The sequence below is a fragment of the Takifugu flavidus genome, chromosome 9 (assembly GCF_003711565.1).
Source record: "Takifugu flavidus isolate HTHZ2018 chromosome 9, ASM371156v2, whole genome shotgun sequence".
Taxonomy (NCBI): Eukaryota; Metazoa; Chordata; class Actinopteri; order Tetraodontiformes; family Tetraodontidae; genus Takifugu; species Takifugu flavidus.
In genome coordinates, this window is record NC_079528.1 from 9,045,615 (window position 1) to 9,065,016 (window position 19,402).

At 54.2% G+C, this 19,402-nt stretch overlaps 2 protein-coding genes across 5 annotated transcripts; both read right to left on the reverse strand.

The window, feature by feature from the left end:
• Positions 1-340: 340 nt before the first annotated feature.
• Positions 341-11,039, reverse strand: arhgef37 (Rho guanine nucleotide exchange factor (GEF) 37). 3 transcript variants are annotated; one of them, XM_057043479.1, is made up of 14 exons: positions 10,899-11,039; positions 7,323-8,037; positions 6,683-6,812; positions 4,417-4,564; positions 4,145-4,344; positions 3,618-3,748; positions 3,278-3,382; positions 3,094-3,207; positions 2,852-3,021; positions 2,633-2,780; positions 2,435-2,563; positions 2,158-2,353; positions 1,907-2,076; positions 341-1,283 (listed from the first exon to the last, which is right to left on the reverse strand). In XM_057043479.1, the coding sequence occupies exons 2-14, from the start codon at positions 7,719-7,721 to the stop codon at positions 1,083-1,085; spliced, it is 2,241 nt and encodes a 746-aa protein (XP_056899459.1). In that variant the 5' UTR covers positions 7,722-8,037; positions 10,899-11,039; the 3' UTR covers positions 341-1,082. The 3 variants fall into 3 exon arrangements, with proteins under 3 accessions (XP_056899459.1, XP_056899460.1, XP_056899461.1); XM_057043480.1 differs by lacking the exon at positions 10,899-11,039 and adding an exon at positions 8,512-8,634; XM_057043481.1 differs by lacking the exon at positions 341-1,283 and adding an exon at positions 1,583-1,808 and having other exon boundaries at positions 1,854-2,076.
• A 327-nt stretch (positions 11,040-11,366) lies between these two features.
• Positions 11,367-19,078, reverse strand: canx (calnexin). Of its 2 annotated transcripts, none has more exons than XM_057043499.1 (15): positions 18,925-19,078; positions 16,962-17,192; positions 16,682-16,755; positions 16,545-16,603; positions 16,332-16,473; positions 16,179-16,260; positions 15,785-15,977; positions 15,497-15,686; positions 15,111-15,224; positions 14,873-15,029; positions 14,570-14,785; positions 14,149-14,268; positions 13,376-13,502; positions 13,243-13,304; positions 11,367-12,900 (listed from the first exon to the last, which is right to left on the reverse strand). In XM_057043499.1, the coding sequence occupies exons 2-15, from the start codon at positions 17,187-17,189 to the stop codon at positions 12,841-12,843; spliced, it is 1,824 nt and encodes a 607-aa protein (XP_056899479.1). In that variant the 5' UTR covers positions 17,190-17,192; positions 18,925-19,078; the 3' UTR covers positions 11,367-12,840. The 2 variants fall into 2 exon arrangements, with proteins under 2 accessions (XP_056899479.1, XP_056899478.1); XM_057043498.1 differs by having other exon boundaries at positions 13,243-13,310; positions 18,925-19,077.
• Positions 19,079-19,402: the final 324 nt, after the last annotated feature.

Here is a 19,402-nt window from a genome sequence, read left to right on the forward strand (position 1 = left end):
TCAGGCCTTTCAATAATACAGACACGGTACAGGTGTGTCACACACCAGCTAGCCTGGTCTCTGCCGCCCTCTAGCGGGTGGAGTTAACATGACACCCTGTCACAGGCGTCATTGAGACCATGATTGTTCAGAAATGTCAATAAAATCTGTTACACATTTATTACAAGTTAGAATAGAGAAGAAAGTTAGAATAGAGAAGAAAGTTAGAATAGAGGTCTTCAAACAGAAGCAGCAGCATCGTTCTCATTCTCACACACACACACACACACACACACACACACACACACACACACACACACACACACACACACACACACACACACACACACACACACACTCCTGCTGCAGTAAAGTGATTTAATCTTCATTGGTCACTTCTGTCCAGTGAATCATCTGAACTTTCATGAACGGTTTCCTTCATAAAGAGCTGAGATGAACCAACTGTGAGCAACATCTGACCCGTTTCCACCCGAGATGCCAGCGGCGACAGCGCCACCTAGTGACCAGCCCGGGGTCAGAACAAACCGGGCTGTTTCTGGCCGGCAGGCTCCTCCCCTCTCTGACCACCTGTTGCTGTTTCACGCCGAAGCTTCTAAACGCTTTTTTGGAGGTTTCAGCTTTTAGTGCAAATCAAAATCTTCTTCTTCAGACCTTCTTCCAGACATTCAGGATGTGCCGCAGTGCTCATGAGCAACACAGCCGGAGCTCCTTCATGTCTCCCAGCGTGTTGCATCCATAGGAACACAGGTGCATCACATTATATTTGGACAGTAGTTGACTAGCTTAGCGCGCTAGCAGGCGCCGCCGCGCTTCCTCAGCCACAACAACCGTCTGAAAGCTTCACGCGCACGTGTCCAACAGAGCGCACGTGTCCAACAGAGCGCACGTGGCCGTTTCCTGTCGGAGGGGTCGGCAGTTGTGGCACAAACATTCAAACATTACTGAGTTTTCCAGCAGCCTTTGAATCCCAATCACAGCTTTTCCTGATTTTAAAGATGAAAGCTGCTGGAGGAGCTTTGATGATGGGATGGAACGTCGTCCCTGCTCCCTGACCCTCTCCGTCCCTCCGTCCCTCCGCCCCCTCAGTACGGCTGATGTGGGGACAGGGGCAGCATTGTGAGGTGGTTGGAGGGCACGTAGCCCCTGCGGCCCCCTCTCACCTCCACCAGGCTCCACTCGGCGTTCCCGCGTTTGTCCCGAGGCTCCAGGACCCGGACCGGCTCCCCGGCACCAATGGACACTTCGTGTTTTCCTCTGGCGGTGAAGTCAAAGGCTGCAAAGACCTGGAGGAGACAGAGGTCACTGAGATCAGAGTGTCAGGCCCCACCTTCACGCTGTTGCCATGACAACAAAACCACGCTGCCAAAGATCTTCCACCAGGGCAGGAGCTTCACTCTCATCAGCATTAGAAGAGACCCTGTTTCTCTTGAACAGAGGCTCCTTCAGGATGCTGAACCCCCCCTGACCCCCGACCCCTGACCCCTGACCCAGGACCTGAACTCTGCTGAAATACAATTGCCCCCCCACAGGTGCCCCCCCCCTCCACAAACCTTGAAATTTACACAAAGAGGGAAAAACGAGGAACCTGACTGGATTCTAGCGACCCACCTCACGTATGTAGATTCTTGTTTTTGGCACCTTATTTATATTTTTATTTTATTTTACTTGTTTGTATTTTAGTCGTACGGCTCGATGAGCTGGAGCTCAAACGCTCTTCTGCTTCATCTGTATGTTGACGACGTGGAGTGAACGACCAGAAAAGTATCTGATGCTTCATTAGTGTGAGTGGGACCAGACCCGCGGGTCACCTGACCGCGGGTCACCTGACCGCGGGTCACCTGACCGCGGGTCACCTGACCCCTACGGAGCCGTGGGGGCGGAGGACCGGGAGGCGTGCTCTCGTCACCTGGAAGCAGGGCGGAGCCGGGAGCGCCGGGGACCGGACCTCTGGGGTGTAGGAGTGCCTCCTGACCCCCGTGGGCCCGCCAGGTGGGCTCAGGTGTGGGGAGGGGGGCGGCTCCTCTGCTGGCTGGTGATAGCGAATCAGCTTTGAAGACGGAGCGTAGCCTCTTCTGCCTGCAGCCATAAACACAGCGGCTCGGTGACGTTCCGGTTCTGGTTCCGGTTCCGAGCACAGCGGAGGGACCGATGTCTCACCTCCAGCGTCCACCAGCCACCGGCGTCTGTCTCCACGCGTGTCCGCCTCCCTGAGGACGGCCACAAGCTCCCCTCGAGCCAGGCTCAGGTCCAGGTCCCGGCCGGCCGCCACGGTCCCCGTCACCTGGTAGATCTGTCCAGAACCGTGTTTGTCCGTCAGCTGCTTCAGACGGTGCCGAGAGGACGGACTCAGAGGCTGAGGACAGAGACGCCGGAGGCTGAAGTTCTCAACATCACGAATGAGCTCAATCACGCCGTCCTGTCCGTCCACCCTCACCTGGACCACAGGTGCATTGAGAGTGTCCTGCACGCTAAGACACAGCGTCTCCAACCTCCTCGCACCTTCCAGCACCGCAGACTCCGCCCACTGCCAGAAGGCGGGAGGGCTGAGGGAGCTGTGGGAGAGCTGGAGAAGAGAAGGAGAAGAGAGAGTAGTGCGGGCCAGAGACGCCTCCTACCTGGCCGGGACGCTCACCTGCTGGGCAAAGCTGTGGAAGAGCTGCTCCATGTCTGCGGCCAGATCTTTATGGAGGCAGCTGAACGTTCCCAACATGCTCCAGATCATCTGCAGAGCCAGACCGTTGAACCGAGGAAGCTCGTTGAGGAGCAGCGTGTTGAGGGTCCTGGCAGAGGAGGCGGAGTCAGAGAGAGTCACCTGTGCTGTGGTGTGTGTGTGCACCCTCGTGGTCTCCACCTGTAGGTGTTGGCCACCGCCTGCTCCTCGTAGCTCAGGCTGGACTTCTCACTGAGCAGCTCGTAGTCCAGCAGCTTGTCCAGCCTCTTCTTGATCAGGTTCCTGGGACCCCTGAGGAGGTCCCGGAGCACACGCAGCGGTCTGAGCATCAGCGTCCTCATCCTCTTGTCCTGCGTGGAAGCAGAGATGTTTCTGAGCCGCGTTTCTTCTTCATCATCGTCATCATCGCTGAGCAGACTCACCAACGCGGGGAGGATCCACTGTCTGAGAGCTGTGCTGATCTCTTTGAAGCAAATCGGTTCCTTCTCTCCATCCATGTCCAGGTCAAACTCCTCGGTTCTGCAGGACAGGAACCGCTGCAGAACCACGCGGGAGCGCTTTAGCGGTGGAACAGCGGCGGCGTGCTCGGCACAGGTGATGTCCTACCTGGAGGTGCTGCAGGTACAGCTCCACGTTCTCCAGCAGCTGCAGGATCCCGTCTTCCAGAACGTAAAAGAACCCTTCCAGAGCATCGAACTCTTCATCCACCAGCTGAGGAACACCAGAAATGAAGAGCCCGGTTAAAGTCGGACCTTCAGCAGGAAGGAGCCCCGACCAGGAGAAGGTCCGACACCAAAGACAGAACCCCTTCAGGACTGTTACACCACTAACAGAGGAAACATCTGCAGCTTCCTGTGGTGACCAGCGGGCGCTCGCTGGGCGCGGCGACCAGCGAGGGCCCGCTGGGCGCGGTGACCAGCGAGCGCCCGCTGGGCGCGGCGCCCACCTTTGGCGTGAGTCCGGCCTCGTGCTTCAGGTGCTGGCTGATCCTGGCCGTCTTCTTGGCGATGCTGTGGGTGCTGATCCGGTTGATCTTGTCCTTGATGCTCAGCTGTTCTGTTTTCTTGTATTTGTCAGCTGAAACCAAAGCAGGAAGCTGTTTGAGTGCAGGAGCTGCAGGGAGGAAGACGCCTCCTGACCCCGGCCCTGACCCCCGACCCTGACCCTAACCCCGACTCTGACCCTAACCCCGACCCGACTCTGACCCTGACCCCTGACTCTGACCCTAACACCGACCCCAGCCCTGACCCCTGACCCTAACCCTGACTCTGACCCTAACCCTGACTCTAACCCCAATCCTGACCCTGACCCCTGACCCCTGACTCTAACCCCTGACCCTAACCCTGACTCTAACCCCTGACCCCTGACTCTAACCTAACCCCGACTCTAACCCTAACCCTGACCCCCGACCCTAACCCCTGACTCTGACCCTTGACCTTAACCCCGACTCTTGACCCCGACGGAGGATCTGACCGACTTCTCTGCAGCGCTTGTACTCGTTGATGCTGCAGTTGATGGCGATGGAGGTGTGAACCGTCCGCTGCAGCAGCCCCGCCCCCGGGTGACCCCCGCCCAGGTGTTTCTGGATGGTCTGGAGGAGGAGCGGGTAGCGGGCGACGCGCTGCACCGGCATCACCAGGAAGAAGGTCAGAGAGGTGGCGTTGACCTCAGGCCTGGACGGGGAAGAGCAGACAGCAGCGTCAGCCTCCAGCACAGGCCGGCCCCCCGACCACGGAACAACGTACGCGGAGGACTTGACGACTCCCACGATCTGGTTCCACAGATGCTCCTTCTGTTTGTAGCTGTTCTCCAGCAGCGTGACGTTGCCGTAGTTGGCCAGATACTCCCGATAGGCCGCCTCCAGGTCAGGGGACACGCGGAGGAAGGAGTCACCTGGGGAGGAGGCAAGAACCTGTCAAACACTCATCAGGAGAAGAGGGACACGTCCCAGCAGAGAAGGACAGGGAGCAGAACGGAGCAGGATTCTGGGGAGGGGAGGACATTCATGGGGAGGACATTCATGGGGAGGACACTCATGGGGAGGACACTCATGGGGAGAACATTCACGGGGAGGATACTCATGGGGAGGACACTCATGGGGAGAACACATCATGGGGAGAACATTCATGGGGAGGACACTCATGGGGAGGACACTCATGGGAGGACACTCATGGGGAGAACACTCATGGGGAGGACATTCATGGGGAGGACATTCATGGGGAGAACACTCATGGGGAGAACATTCATGGGGAGAACACTCATGGGGAGAACATTCATGGGAGAGAACACTCATGGGGAGGACACTCATGGGGAGGACATTCATGGGGAGGACATTCATGGGGAGGACACTCATGGGGAGGACATTCATGGGGAGAACACTCATGGGGAGAACACTCATGGGGAGGACACTCATGGGGAGGACACTCATGGGGAGGACATTCATGGGGAGGACATTCATGGGGAGAACACTCATGGGGAGGACATTCATGGGGAGAACACTCATGGGAGGACACTCATGGGGAGGACATTCATGGGGAGGACATTCATGGGGAGGACACTCATGGGGAGGACACTCATGGGGAGGACATTCATGGGGAGGACATTCATGGGGAGGACACTCATGGGGAGGACATCATGGGGAGGACATCATGGGGAGAACACTCATGGGGAGGACATTCATGGGGAGAACACTCATGGGGAGGACATTCATGGGGAGGACACTCATGGGGAGGACATTCATGGGGAGAACACTCATGGGGACGACACTCATGGGGAGAACACTCATGGGGAGGACACTCATGGGGAGGACATTCATGGGGAGGACATTCATGGGGAGAACACTCATGGGGAGGACATTCATGGGGAGAACACTCATGGGGAGGACACTCATGGGGAGGACACTCATGGGGAGGACATTCATGGGGAGGACACTCATGGGGAGAACATTCATGGGGAGGACACTCATGGGGAGGACATTCATGGGGAGGACACTCATGGGGAGGACATTCATGAGGAGGACACTCATGAGGAGAACACTCATGGGGAGGACATTCATGGGGAGGACATTCATGGGGAGAACATTCATGGGGAGGACACTCATGGGGAGGACACTCATGGGGAGGACATTCATGGGGAGAACACTCATGGGGAGGACATTCATGGGGAGGACACTCATGGGGAGGACATTCATGGGGAGGACACTCATGGGGAGAACATTCATGGGGAGGACACTCATGGGGGAGGACATTCATGGGGAGGACACTCATGGGGAGGACATTCATGAGGAGGACACTCATGAGGAGAACACTCATGGGGAGGACATTCATGGGGAGGACATTCATGGGGAGAACATTCATGGGGAGGACACTCATGGGGAGGACACTCATGGGGAGAACATTCATGGGGAGGACACTCATGGGGAGGACATTCATGGGGAGAACACTCATGGGGAGAACACTCATGGGGGGAACATTCATGAGGGGAACACTCATGGGGAGAACACTCATGGGTCAACGGGCTGAAGGAGTGTCCATCAGCAGTTCCGTTCCAGCTGTTCCTGCCCTGTCCTCCAGGTGGACCAGCCTGTCTCAGCGTCTCCAGGCTCCACCTGAGCAGGACCACGATGCCGGGTCAAGTTCCTCAGAAACACCAGCAGCATCATCGAAGATGTTTGACCTTCTTTTCTCCGTCTGTTCTGATCGCTGTTGTTTTGAATGAAGGTCCAGCCCAGGTGGATCATGTTTGGAGGGCTTTCCTGATGTCCTCTCCTGTCTTTGGTGGGGACATTTTCAGCCCAGTAGGAGGACACGAAAACATCATCGTTCCCGATGCTGCTGGTGCTTCCGTAGGAGCAGGAAGACGGCCGACAGCCTCCAGGCTGGTCAGAACTGAAGGAGCCTCTCAGACCAGGTCAGGTTCCTTCAGTGGTCCAGCTGCTGGACCTGAACTACTAGGAGCTGGACGAGATCCTTCAGGGACACTTCAGAAGGTTAAACTGCTGTAATGTCTCACAGAGCGTCTCCAGGAAGAGGGGGTCTCCAGGACCGAGCGGCTCCTGGTCCAACAGGCTGAGGAGGCGCCTGGAAACGTCCATCACGTCCTCGATGTGGACAAACAGACTGTCCAGGTCAGGTGGAGGCGGCTGCAGGGGACAGATGGACACGTTGGTCTCTGGGAGCCAGCTGTGGACTCCACCTGCGTAGTTTACTCTCGGAATTTACTGTGGTCTGGTGTAGTTTACAGTAGTTTACAGAAGCCTGATGTAGCCTGATGTAGCCTGACGTAGTTTATATTATTCAGATGTAGCCGGGTGTAGTTTACAGTAGCCTGGGGCAGGCTGGTGTAGTTTACAGTAGTTTACAGTATTCGGGTGTAGCCTGGTGTAGTTTACAGTAGTTTACAGTAGCCTGGTGTAGTTTATATTATTCAGATGTCGCCGGGTGTAGTTACAGTAGTCTGGGGCAGGCTGGTGTAGTTTACAGTAGTTTACAGTATTCAGGTGTAGCCTGGTGTAGTTTACAGTATTCAGGTGTAGTTTGCTGTAGTTTACAGTATTCGGGTGTAGCCTGGTGTAGTTTACAGTATTCGGGTGTAGTTTGCTGTAGTTTGCTGTGGGAGCTGGAACAGAGCGGTATTTCCCCTCCCCTGGTACCTGCAGCTTCCCCAGGTTGCTCCGGATGGTCTCCGTGGTGACCTGCAGCATCCTCAGGTAGTTCCTCTCAGACTGGACCAGCTCCTCCACAGCCAGCAGCAGCTTCTGGGCCGACCTCCCTTCAGCTTCCTCCTCCTCAGATTTCCTCCTGGGCTCCTCCGACACGGAACCGTCCTCACCGACGCCGGGTTTGGTTTCCACTTCTGATGATGACGGATCTTCTGGCTGTGGAGGCTCCATCACTGGAGACACGTGGGAATTTGCGGCGCTCCCCACTCTCGGGGGACCTGCTGCATCCATCTGATCCGCGTCTACGGCTCCGAGGGGAACCGGAGCAGGAGAAGCTTGTTCATGGAGCGCCAAGGTGAAGGTGGGCTGAGGCCTCCTGGGCACCTCCATGATGGGAATCACTGGGAATCACAAAGCTGCTCCGGAGACGTCGCTGGTGTCAGATGATGATCCACCTCCTTTCAGTGGACTTGTCCATGTCGTCTTGATCTGGACCAACCTGGTGTCTGTCAGCTTCTGGTCTCACCTCCACCCAACAGATCTTTTAAATCCTAAAGCAACATGGAGTTCCTGCAGGAGGTGTGGCTGCAGAGCTGGACCTCCACGGAGGCACTTCCTGTCTGTTCCCAACACCAGAGGTCGAGGCGGGAACCTTCTCACCGCGAGGACGTCTCCGTCTTCAGCACCTCTGTCCTTCAGCGATCATCTGAGCGAGACAGGAAATTGGTTCAGAGCTTCTCTCCTGGAAGTGGAGCGAGCGCACACACACACACCACACACACACACAAACACCCGCACACGCACGCACACGCACACACACACACACACACACAACACACACACACACACACACACACACACACACACGCACGCACACGCACACACACCACACACACCCACGCACACGCAAACACAGGACAGGCACACACACACACACACACACACACACACACACACACACACAGGACAGGCACACACACACCACACACACACACACACACACACACACACACACACCCCCAGCTGTCCCAGCTGAGGATCCGCAGCATTTGTGACGCTACAACTGAGAGTTACCAGAACTGAAATAAACGGAACCGATTCCATCAGAACCTTCGGTTGAACTACGGCAGAGCAACAATGACATCATCACCGGGACCACGTTAAATAACCAACCCGTTACCTTGGTAACCATCTGTGACTCAGCTGAAGCTCGATGTGTCGCCACCCGGTCGCAACTCTGGCACCAAACTGCTGCAGTCAACACACACACACACACCAGGCTACTGTGGGTGGTGTGTGGTTCTGACGTTGGTGCAGAAGAACAGTGCGAGCATTTAAGCAAAGGGGGGGGGGCAGGAGCAGAAGGTGAGTCAGCTGAGAGGGGGAGGAAAGGGTGGTCACACACACACACACACACACCACACACACACACACACACACACACACACACACACACGCTGCTGAATAAGCCGATTGACAGCAGCAGCTGGTGGGGGAGGAAACACTCCTCTCTCACTCACTCACACACCACACCACACACACACACACACACACACACACAGAGCTGGTCCTCTAATGGAGGACGGGTGGTGTGACTGAAGGAGCCACAGGGACGGGGGACGGGGGACCGGCCTGCTGGACGTTGTCCCCCGTCCCTGTTTCAGCCTCTTTTAACAGTCTGAAATGAAAAGCTCGATGTGGGCGGAGCTTCATCAGAAATAAAGGCTCAATCTGGACGCAATGACTAGAATAATGACACCAAACAAGATGTGGAATGTGTCCCGACGGCCACGGTGGACGCTGGCACAGTCACAATGCAGCCCAACAGGAAGCAGAAGGTTCTCTGCTGGATCTGGATCATCAGATTCCAGTGCAGGAATGTTGCCGGGTCGGATTCTTGCCCGGCCGAGTCATCGGCTCCCTCAACAAACGAGCCTACGACAACAGGCGTCATACGTAGGGCCACAGCCCAGGTGGGCCAGATCTCCCTCTGGGGGCCTCTAACGGGGCCCCCAGAGGGAGATCTGGACCTGGACACTGTGATGTTACTGTTGAGGTTCTCTGTGCGCGGGGCCCTCGTCCGTGGACCTCCTCCAGGCTTCATCTTTTCCCTAAAAGGGTTTTAAGGTTTTCCTGACCCGGTTTGAGGGTCGAGGACAGAGGAGGTCCCAGCTGTGAAGCCCCCGAGGCAACAGCCGTTGGGATGTTGGGCTCTAAACACAATAAACGGGAAGCTTTGGTTTTCCAGGTCTGAGATTTAGTGAGATTAAGAGTGTTTGTCTGATCCTGTTCATCCCAGCTGGGACGCCGGGGGACGGGGAGGGACGCCGGGGGAGGGAGGGACGCCAGGGGACGAGGAGGGACGAGGAGGGACCGGGGGACAGGGAGGGACGAGGAGGGACGCCGGGGGACGGGGAGGGACGCCGGGGGACGAGGAGGGACGCCGGGGGGGGGAGGGACGGGGAGGGACGCCGGGGGACGAGGAGGGACGCCGGGGGACGGGGAGGGACGCCGGGGGACGAGGAGGGACGCCAGGGGACGAGGAGGGACGCCAGGGGACGAGGAGGGACGAGGAGGGACGCCAGGGACGAGGAGGGACGCCGGGGGACGAGGAGGGACGAGGAGGGATGCCGGGGGACGGGGAGGGACGCCAGGGGACGAGGAGGGACAGGGAGGGACGCCAGGGGACGCCGGGGGACGGGGAGGGACCCGGGGGACGAGGAGGGACGGGGAGGGACGCCGGGGGACGAGGAGGGACGCGGGGGACGGGGAGGGACGAGGAGGGACGCCAGGGGACGGGGAGGGACCCGGGGGACGAGGAGGGACGGGGAGGGACGCCGGGGGACGGGGAGGGACGCCGGGGGACGGGGAGGGACGCCGGGGGACGAGGAGGGACGAGGAGGGACGCCGGGGGACATGGACGGATTTCCAGCTCTAAAGCTCCATTAGGTTTGTGAACGGTTGAGTTCCGGAGTGTTTGAGTCCTGTCGAGATTAATAAAGATCATTTTGGAATTTACCTGTGAAAAACCACATTAGAAGAATCAGATCAACGCTTCAAAATGAGTCAGAAGTTTCCTGTAGATATTAAAAATAAGGCTGAATCACAGCGAGGAAATAAAGTATTGGTCAGTTATACACGGATATAATGCATATTGGAACCTTTAACAGATGATTTAACAGGACAAAGAACAACTTCATCACAGCGTCTCTTCACTTCATTCGGTGATAAAATCTAAATGTAATTTTATTTAACATTAACGCAGGAATCGATGACGTTCATTCAACATTCACGATGTTTAATGGTCAGTTTGTCACGACATCAGTGTGAAAAGATATTTGCGCATAAATTAAGCCGGGATTAATTCATCGGTTGACACAAATTTATCTGTTAATTGCAGAACATGTTTAAAAAAAACAGGATTTCTGCGGATTCGAAACCATTTTTGGAACAAACACCTGATAAAAAGACGCTACGCACTAAAATGGACTTTGTGCCGTATCAGGGAGCCATAAAGGCCTGGAAGTGTCCTGATATTTGATATTTATCACAAAAACGGAGCTTTACCTGTTTCCCAGATTCCCACGAGGATCCAGGATCGGTGTTTACCTGCTTTTCTTCTTTTATCCGCGGCGGCTGCCCCGGCGCTCTAGCGCCCCCTCCGGGCCGAGCTGGAACTGCGGCCAGTAAAACCAGATCATGAACGTTCCAAGTTTAATAGGTTTCTAGAGTTTAGTTTAATCGGTTTCCACAGCTTCTAAACTGTCGCCAGCCGGTTTATGCACCTAGTGGCTAAACCAACTAACAGGTCAAGGAAACACCCCCACTTCTGGAGTAAATGCTGTTGCTGGTATATGGTTATCAAGTCTGACTAGTTACTCTCTAAATGAGTTTTATTTGACAGGTGCACTGAACAATCAGGACCAATGACTGAAAGATCAATCATTAACAGATGTTTGGTTTTGCTTTTAGCATGAAGACTGGTGCACTTTGAACCCTCTTTAACTTCCAAAAGAAAAACGCTGAATGACGCTGTTGGTTCCACTTGGCTCTTTTTAATCATCCAAACAAGTTGACAGCTGACCGCACCCCTGGGGTTCCATCAGTGCTTCTTTCCCTGCCAGGTCAGCAGGTCGGTTGTTACATCACAAACAGGTCAGCTTACGCTCAAAACACAAAATAAAAAGTCACAGAGGTCGGACCAGCGGGTACAGTGTTCATTCTACGGTCTGGTGGCGGCAGCTTCTGCCACACGTGATCAGAGGAGCAGAGGACAACATGGAGGCCACGGCAGACGCACATTCTCCTCAGGAATGTAGCCGCTGCGGCAGGAAATTTGTTCCAGAAAGTTTTACTTCAGATCAACAACACACAAAGATTAAAACTGCAACTGAACTAGCTCATGATTAGCCTACCAAGAGCAGGAAAATAAAGGTTAGAAGTCACATGACCTAAAGCACACACTCAATCCTGCCCCTTTAGCCCCACCCAAAATCTGTCAATCAGGAGAGTTTAGCTGTGATCGATCAGAACTGATCAACTGTGAGGATTAAAATCAGACCTCAGAAATACAGAAGAGCAAGAAGCTTGTTTTGTCCTGATGGTGGCGTTAGTGGGCACTGGTGTGAACGTCTGGGGCGGTGGACAGTAGTTTAGGGTCAGGACGGAGCCAGAACAGCCCCCCCCCCCGGGACAGGAGCGCCTGGGTTCTCCTTTAGAGGCGCTTTCATCTCATATGGGTCAATAGAAGTGGGGGGGGAGGGGGGGGGGGGGGGGGGTCTTTCCACCGGGGATTCTGCTGTGGTCGGAGCAGGACCAGTGACCTCTACTGGCACCATCAGGACTACAAATGGACAAACATGGAGCTCAGGACCAGAAAACTCGACAGGGTCATGTAGCGAAGGCGTTCCTCTCCACCGTGACCCAACAAGCCCGAGCAAAGCAGCTCGTTAAGTTAAAAACCTGGGAAATGTGGCCTCGTTACTGCCCGCGCTGCAGCAGGCAACAAGGAGGGACATTTCCAGGTTCAAAGATAAAGTAGTAAATGATCAAATAAATCAGCAGCTAGCAAGTGAAGAAAACTGTTATTTACATGTTAGCTGCTAATGTAGCAAACTAGCACAATGTTATTCGACAGCTAAGTGGAAAGGTGAGCGAACATTGAAGCTAGAAACAGCACGTTGCCCTTTCAACAGGCCCATTTGTACAACTGGGTTATGGATTTGAAGGGGTGGAGCCTGCTCAGGTGTAGCTATGGAATGATGCAGGAAGATTAAGCTAATCTCATCCAGAAACCAAAATCTGTTTAATCACACTAACTCGGTCCCGTTCACACTCGTATGGTCGCCGTCGCCTCGCAGCTACACGACGTCTTGAGTTGCTTCCTGCTAATTTCACATCTTCAAACGGGTTCCATCTCAGCTTCATCACCTCAGAGCAGAGGAGGAGGAGGTGGGGAGGAGCATGAGGAGGTGCGGAGGAGGTGGTCACTGCTGTGGATTCAGAGATATCAGTCTCTTCTGACCTTCCTGTTCCGAGGAGATCTCCGCAGAACGTCGTCCTCCAACTTCTACAGAGACGAGAGACGCTGAAATCATTCACCCAGGAAAAGCAAAGCTCGCTGTGGTGCTAGCGTGAGCCCGGATACCGAGGCAGAGCCGGGCCGGACACGTTCAGGAACGCTCAGCTCCAGGGGAACCACCTTCAGGTCTTCAATTAAAGGCCTCACATTTGAAACCTGAAGGTCATTTTTGTCAGCTTGAAAGTGGAACTTTCTCTGAGAGTGACTGAACGTTCCAGAAGGCATCCATGCCGCTCGCCCTGTACTACCGGCCGCCACCAGAGGGCGCCTGAAGCTTCTGGACCTCAGCTCTGAAGGTCTCAGGCAGCATCAGAGCTTCTGCCAGCTCACCTCATCTGCTGCCACCTCCTGGTCCTCCTCCTTCTCTGCAGGACTGTCTTCATTCTTCTCTTCTGCAGCTGACATAAAGCCATCAATGAGCTTCAGGGTCTACAGAGAAGCTGCAGCCAGAGCTGGTACCCACCTGGACCGCTGGGCTCGGCCTCCTCGGCCTCTTCTGCCTCCTCTTCCTCCTCCTCCTCCTCCTTCACATCAGGCTGAGCTTCGTCAGTCTTCTTGTATTCTGCTGCTGATGCTGCGGCGCTCTTTTTCTGCACATCAAAAGCAAACACACAGTGGACGTGAGGCCCACGACATCAGAGGTCTTTGATGTCTCCACACACACCAGTGATGTCTCCACACACACCAGAGGCACCAAACATCTACAGTCGCCCAGCTCCATGTCACAGCACCAACACGGACCTTCTCACCACTCGGCTTTCAGCTGTGATTTAGTCTCACGACTACAGACTAGTGTCCACCACAACATCAAAGCTTCTTTCATCACATCACATTAAAGAGATAAAAGCAGATCTGAGAGGGAGAAGTGACAGTTTGGTTCTGACGGCTCCTTGGAAATTGGACTTTCTGGAGTGAATTATTCTACTGCTAAAGTGAAACGAATACAGGTGACCTAGACCCCACGCACACACACATCCACACACACATCCACACACACCCAGAGCGAGGAGCAGTGAGTCAAATGTGCGTCTCCAAACTCCTCCTGTAAGGTGGCCAGACTCAACTGACCCTCAGCTGAACCTGCAGACCTCTGAAGACACACACACGCTTCCATGTTAATTACCTTTACCGCATAAAACCTTGCTAACAGAACATGAACCGAGGGGACAGAGGGTGTGTGTGTGTGTGTGTGTGTGTGTGTGTGTGTGTGTGTGTGTGTGTGTGTGTGTGTGTTACCTTGCCGGTGCAGCAGAACACAAAGATGAGGATGAGAGGTAGAGCCACAGTGAGGACGTAGACGACCCAGAGCCAAGGACGTTCTTCAGCTGCATTCAACATCTGAGTTGCCAGACCAGGCTGGAAGAGACAAGAGGATGTTGGACAGGACCACACTGGCCACCCGACCCAGCCTTGACCACCCCGACCCAGCCTTGACCACCCGACCCGCCTTGACCACCCCGACCCAGCCTTGACCACCCGACCGGCCTTGACCACCCGACCCGGCCTTGACCACCCGACCCAGCCTTGACCACCCGACCCGGCCTTGACCTGGGACCACACTGGCCACCCGACCCAGCCTTGACCACCGACCCAGCCTTGACCCAGCCTTGACCACCCGACCCGGCCTTGACCCGAGGCCCGCGGCCTCAGCACTCACCTCGGCAGCGCTCTCTGCAGCCTTCTTCAGGCCCCAGCCATCGTTAGCCCAGCGGTCGGCCGTGTTGCGGTCATCTGTGATCATGAAGTTGTCAAAGAAGATGTCAGAGGTCATGGACCAGAGCTCCAGGCCCACAGCGCTGAATGGGGTCATCTTAAACGGCTGCAGGTCCTCAAAGTATGCCGGGTTCGGGATCTTCCTGGGTTTCCAGATGCCCTGGAACAGACGTTTGGACTTCAGCCACCTCCTCCGACAGAACAACCCTCCTTTTCTGGCGGTTACCTGTGGCAGGGTTAAACATACCTGGTAGTTGGGGTTGTCGATCATGGGGGGCTTCCACTTGCCCTTGTAGTTGGGATTGTCAATCATTGGTCTCTTCCAGGTTCCACAGCCAGGAGCGGCCTCACAGGCAGGGTTAGGGATCTGAGGAGCCTCCCACTCTCCATCCATATCCTCATCCCTTATGGACAGGAAACACAGGCGTTGGACCCTGCAGGTGTCAGCAGGTGACAGCAGAAGCACCTGAGGAGCTTCGACTCACCAGTCATCAGGTCTGACAGCAGCGGGGTCTCCAATGTACTCGGGTTCTTCATCCAACCAGCCGTCAGGTTTCACCGCAGCTTCATCAGGAATCTGAGCAGGAGCATCTTCATCCCTGATCAAACAGTTTCCAATCACTGATCCATCGAGCGGTCGTTACCGAAACAACCAACTGCGACGACATGACGTCAGAAAACATCCTGCACTTCCGCCCGCCCGCACTAGGGGGCAGCAAGCACCAACCCATTCAGACAGTTGTCTGAAGACATCTGACAGTCAGAAGACCATGGTCACAGTTCCCACAGGAGCTGCTGGAGCCCCCCAGGACACAGACGACACCATCCCGATTAAGCACCATCTCCATGGTAACCAGCTGTGTGTACTCACCAATCATCAGGTTTGGTTGCAGTGGGATCCTGGATCTTTGGCCTCTCGTCCCAGTCTTCAGGTTTATGGTCTTCAGGGTCCTCAATCTCAGCAGGGGGGTTGACAGGGGGGGTCATATCAGACAACAGACTTCCGCTGTTCACCACCGTCTGATCCACCAGAACCTCAAACGTGTTGTCAGGGTTCAACACTGGGGGGGGGCAGAGATAGGTCAACACAGGCAGGGACAGCTGTCAGAGAGTGTGTGTGTGTGGTGTGTGTGTGTGTGTGTGGGAGGGGGGTCCTCACCCAGCGTGTACAGGTGTGTCTTCTTGTCTGTGTAGTATGTTCTCAGGTCAGCATCTGGTTTCTTGGCATGTTTCTCTTCGTACTCCCCAGTTTTGGGGTTTTTGTGTCTGAAGATGAAGTGCAGTTTGTAATCTTCTCCACATTTGTCGGGTCCAAACATGATGGTGTACGGAGTTCTGTCGACAAACTGATCCTACACACACGGAACAAACAAAGACACTTTTAAGACTTTGGGCCACTAAAGGCGCAGGTTTAAACAGGCTGATGCAGCGCCCTCTAGAGGGCTTCCTGGGGTTTGTCTCTTCAGAGGTCTTCTGCATCTGCCCTGACATGAAGCATCTTCAGAGAAATCTAATCTCAGTACACTAAAGAGTTGGTGTGGTGCAGCACTGACCAGGTCCAGGTCTGGAGTCTGGGACAGCAGCTTGACGTAGGCGCCGCCACAGTCGATGCCCGACTGGAAACTGACCTCGTACCTTCAAACACAGACAAGTCAGGTGATGAAGGCAGCAGAGGCGGTGGGAGGAGGCAGCAGACGGCTCCTTACTGCACGATGAGCGGTTTGGTGGTGAAGGTGAACGGCCGCAGCAGCAGGGTGGAGATGGCGTGATGTTTGGCTCGAGACTTGAGGACAAGACCTTTATCTCCAGGCAGTTTGCTGTCCTTCATCTCTTCCACCGCCCATTTACCTGAGCACAGAACACACACCTGTTACGACTCCAGCACAGAGGTCCTGAAGGACACGGACGTGAGGACTTACCGTCGTACTTGGCAATGTCTTCATCGGCGTCCTCCTTCTTGGCACTGGACATCACCCAGCTGAGGAGGACAGGAGAGTTACTGAAGGATCGGCTGGAAGGTCCCGGGTCAGGTGACCCCACCCACCGCGTTACTCACCCGTCCAGCGTCCCCCGATCAAAGGACTCGGCCATGTAATGTTCCCCCATCGGTTCCGGAGCCTTGTAGGTCACCTGGCACACAAGAGAAGATTGTGTTGCACATTACTGGACTGCATGAAGACGTGCCATCAGGAGGGGTCGGGCAGCAGCACGGGGGCGAGCAGCTCGGCCCGGCCCGGCCCGGCCCGGCTCGGGAAGGAACAGGTGATGCCAAAGCAAATGGATCTGGCTCCGCACAGAAGGGCACCAACAGTCCACCGAGGTGGCTTCAGTCTCACCTTTGGCACAGGTGGAGTCTTGGGAGTGGGCGGAGCCTCATCCTGGAGATCCCCCTCCAACTCCTCATCCTCCTCCGCTCCAACAAAACCTGGATCGAGCTCATCCTCCACATCCAAGTCCTCCTGAAGGACGTCCTCCACGGGGTCTTCAGCCCAACAGATGGGGATTAAGTTCAGGCACAGGAGGCCTGCTGCCAGAAGGACCAAGAACCTGATCTTCTGATCCATAGTCTGCAGGAGACAAGGCTGTTAAACACGATCACTGGAACAAATAAGACACCGAGCAGCAGCACCCAGAAGACACAATGTGAGCGTTGCAACCTTTAATGAGATTATATCCTGGGGGATTAACACACACACACACACCACACACACACACACCTGACAACAGCTCGTCTGGGATCAACTTGATTAACGTTTTTTATTTTTTTATAAATTGAACAAGTGTGCAGAGCCGCTACCTCGTGCTTTTTCACCATCAAAGCGGCGTTCCAAAAGTTAGAGTTCCTAGTTGCATGACTGCACTCAAACATTAGAACATTAAAACGTGTTGGTCATATCACAAGCTGCAGTTTTAATGCCAGAGAAAAGTGACGTCATGAAGGGAAAAATGAGCAGCACTCAGGACGGTAGGCGAGGGGGCTGTGGAGGGTTGTCGGTTCAAGCCCCGGGGCAGACGCAACACGGTGCTGGGACACCTTCAGAGGACCACCGAGGTACCCTTGAGCAGGGCACCCAATCACATAGGGCTGCTTCACCTGGCAGGACAGTGGGAGGAGCAGCCTCGCCCAGAGGAGCAGTTTAATCTTTGACAGGAACTTTCTTGCTGCTCCGTCCTGGAACATCGGACAGCTTTAGCGGGACGTCCACAGGCTCTGAAGACCCCCTCTGACGAGCTCTGCTTCAATTTAACGCCACTAAGTTATTCACTTTCACTGGTGGGTGGTAACACTGACACTTCATTGATTAACTCAACTAACTTCAGCCTCAGAGAAACTGGCCAAACCAGTCAGGCTCAATCACACCAGAATAAAACAAGGTTGGATCTGACATTCAGCAGAAAACAAACCGGTTTGAAATGGTTGATTTCTAACAGAATAAGAATAAGGACGCCCTGTTATTTTAGACTTATGGTTTAATAAGTCTGATTCCAAAGAGTTCCAATTCCGCTTGAATATGAAGCATTTTTACAAAGAATGGGAACTAAAGACAGTAAAGTGGTAAATATAACTACATTTCAACAATGTAAAAGCACCCTTGGGCTTGATATTCTGAACTAAATTAAATAAACAACAACATGCGACATTTTTAAAATTCCATGTTAATGATCTGAACATTCCAGACACAAGCTTTAGCCTAGCTAGCACGTTAGCTTCGGGATTCCTCAACGTTCCCCGAAGTTCTTCAAGGAAAGTGTCCATTCCCAGAACACGGGTAGTGTTGAGACGCCGCAATTGTCCCGACAGATGTTCATTGATTTTCTTTACAATTTTACTCAAATTTATTGCTTTATTTTGCTAATTCAGAGGCCACGCGTCCTCCTCTCATTCATTTAGTCCTTAGAAGAACGTCTCTCTGCTAACGACAGCTGGCTAAGCTTCTTGCTGTCTCACAGACTGTCAGTGCGAATCCAAAACCCAAAAAACAATCCTTTTTTTTAACGGGCACAAACCGCATTTCGTTTAAAGACAGTGGAAACTCTGATTAAATATCGAGTAACAGCAAGAGCAACCGCGAACATGGAAGCTATCACGTTAGCCGAATTCACCTGTGGGTGATTAGCCACAGTTAGCAAGGCATGTCATCATGCTCATGAAGAGAATGCTGCAAGTTTCACGCCTCAAAATTACTTTAACCTACACAATCTGTAGGTGTGGGCTGTGGAATAACTAACGGTGCCGAGACACCGTTACATTAATTCGGCTCTACTGTAAAAATAACAATTACGGGTCTCGTTCCTTACCTCCGGTTTACCACTCTCGCCGCCTGGGAAGCGCTGAGGAGGGTCACGTGGGGTATTGAAGGCGAAAGAACACCTTCCTCGGTCAGGAATTGGTCACAGCGGGAGACGTCACAACGGTTTTTGTCAGGAGCTGCGCGCTGATTGGCTAAGAGCGATTGTCAATCTCAATAGACACGCCCCACCCCTGGATCCGAACCTCGTGGACAGCAGTGATTGGTCCACTTGTCACAGGAAGTTCACGCTGATTGGCTCTAAAAGGAAAGGCTTGTTAAATATATTCAAACTGTAATGATGAAATCCAACAACGGCAAAACACGGAAACGACAGTGATACTGTTAATAATGTATATAACGGAGGGTCCTTTGCTGTGACGTAACCACGCGTCCCTCCGAGCTTCTTATCCAGCACCGGTTAAGCTGCTTCTTATACCCGGTTACAGGTCAATATGGTCGTGTTATATTTCTGAATTTTATTTTGT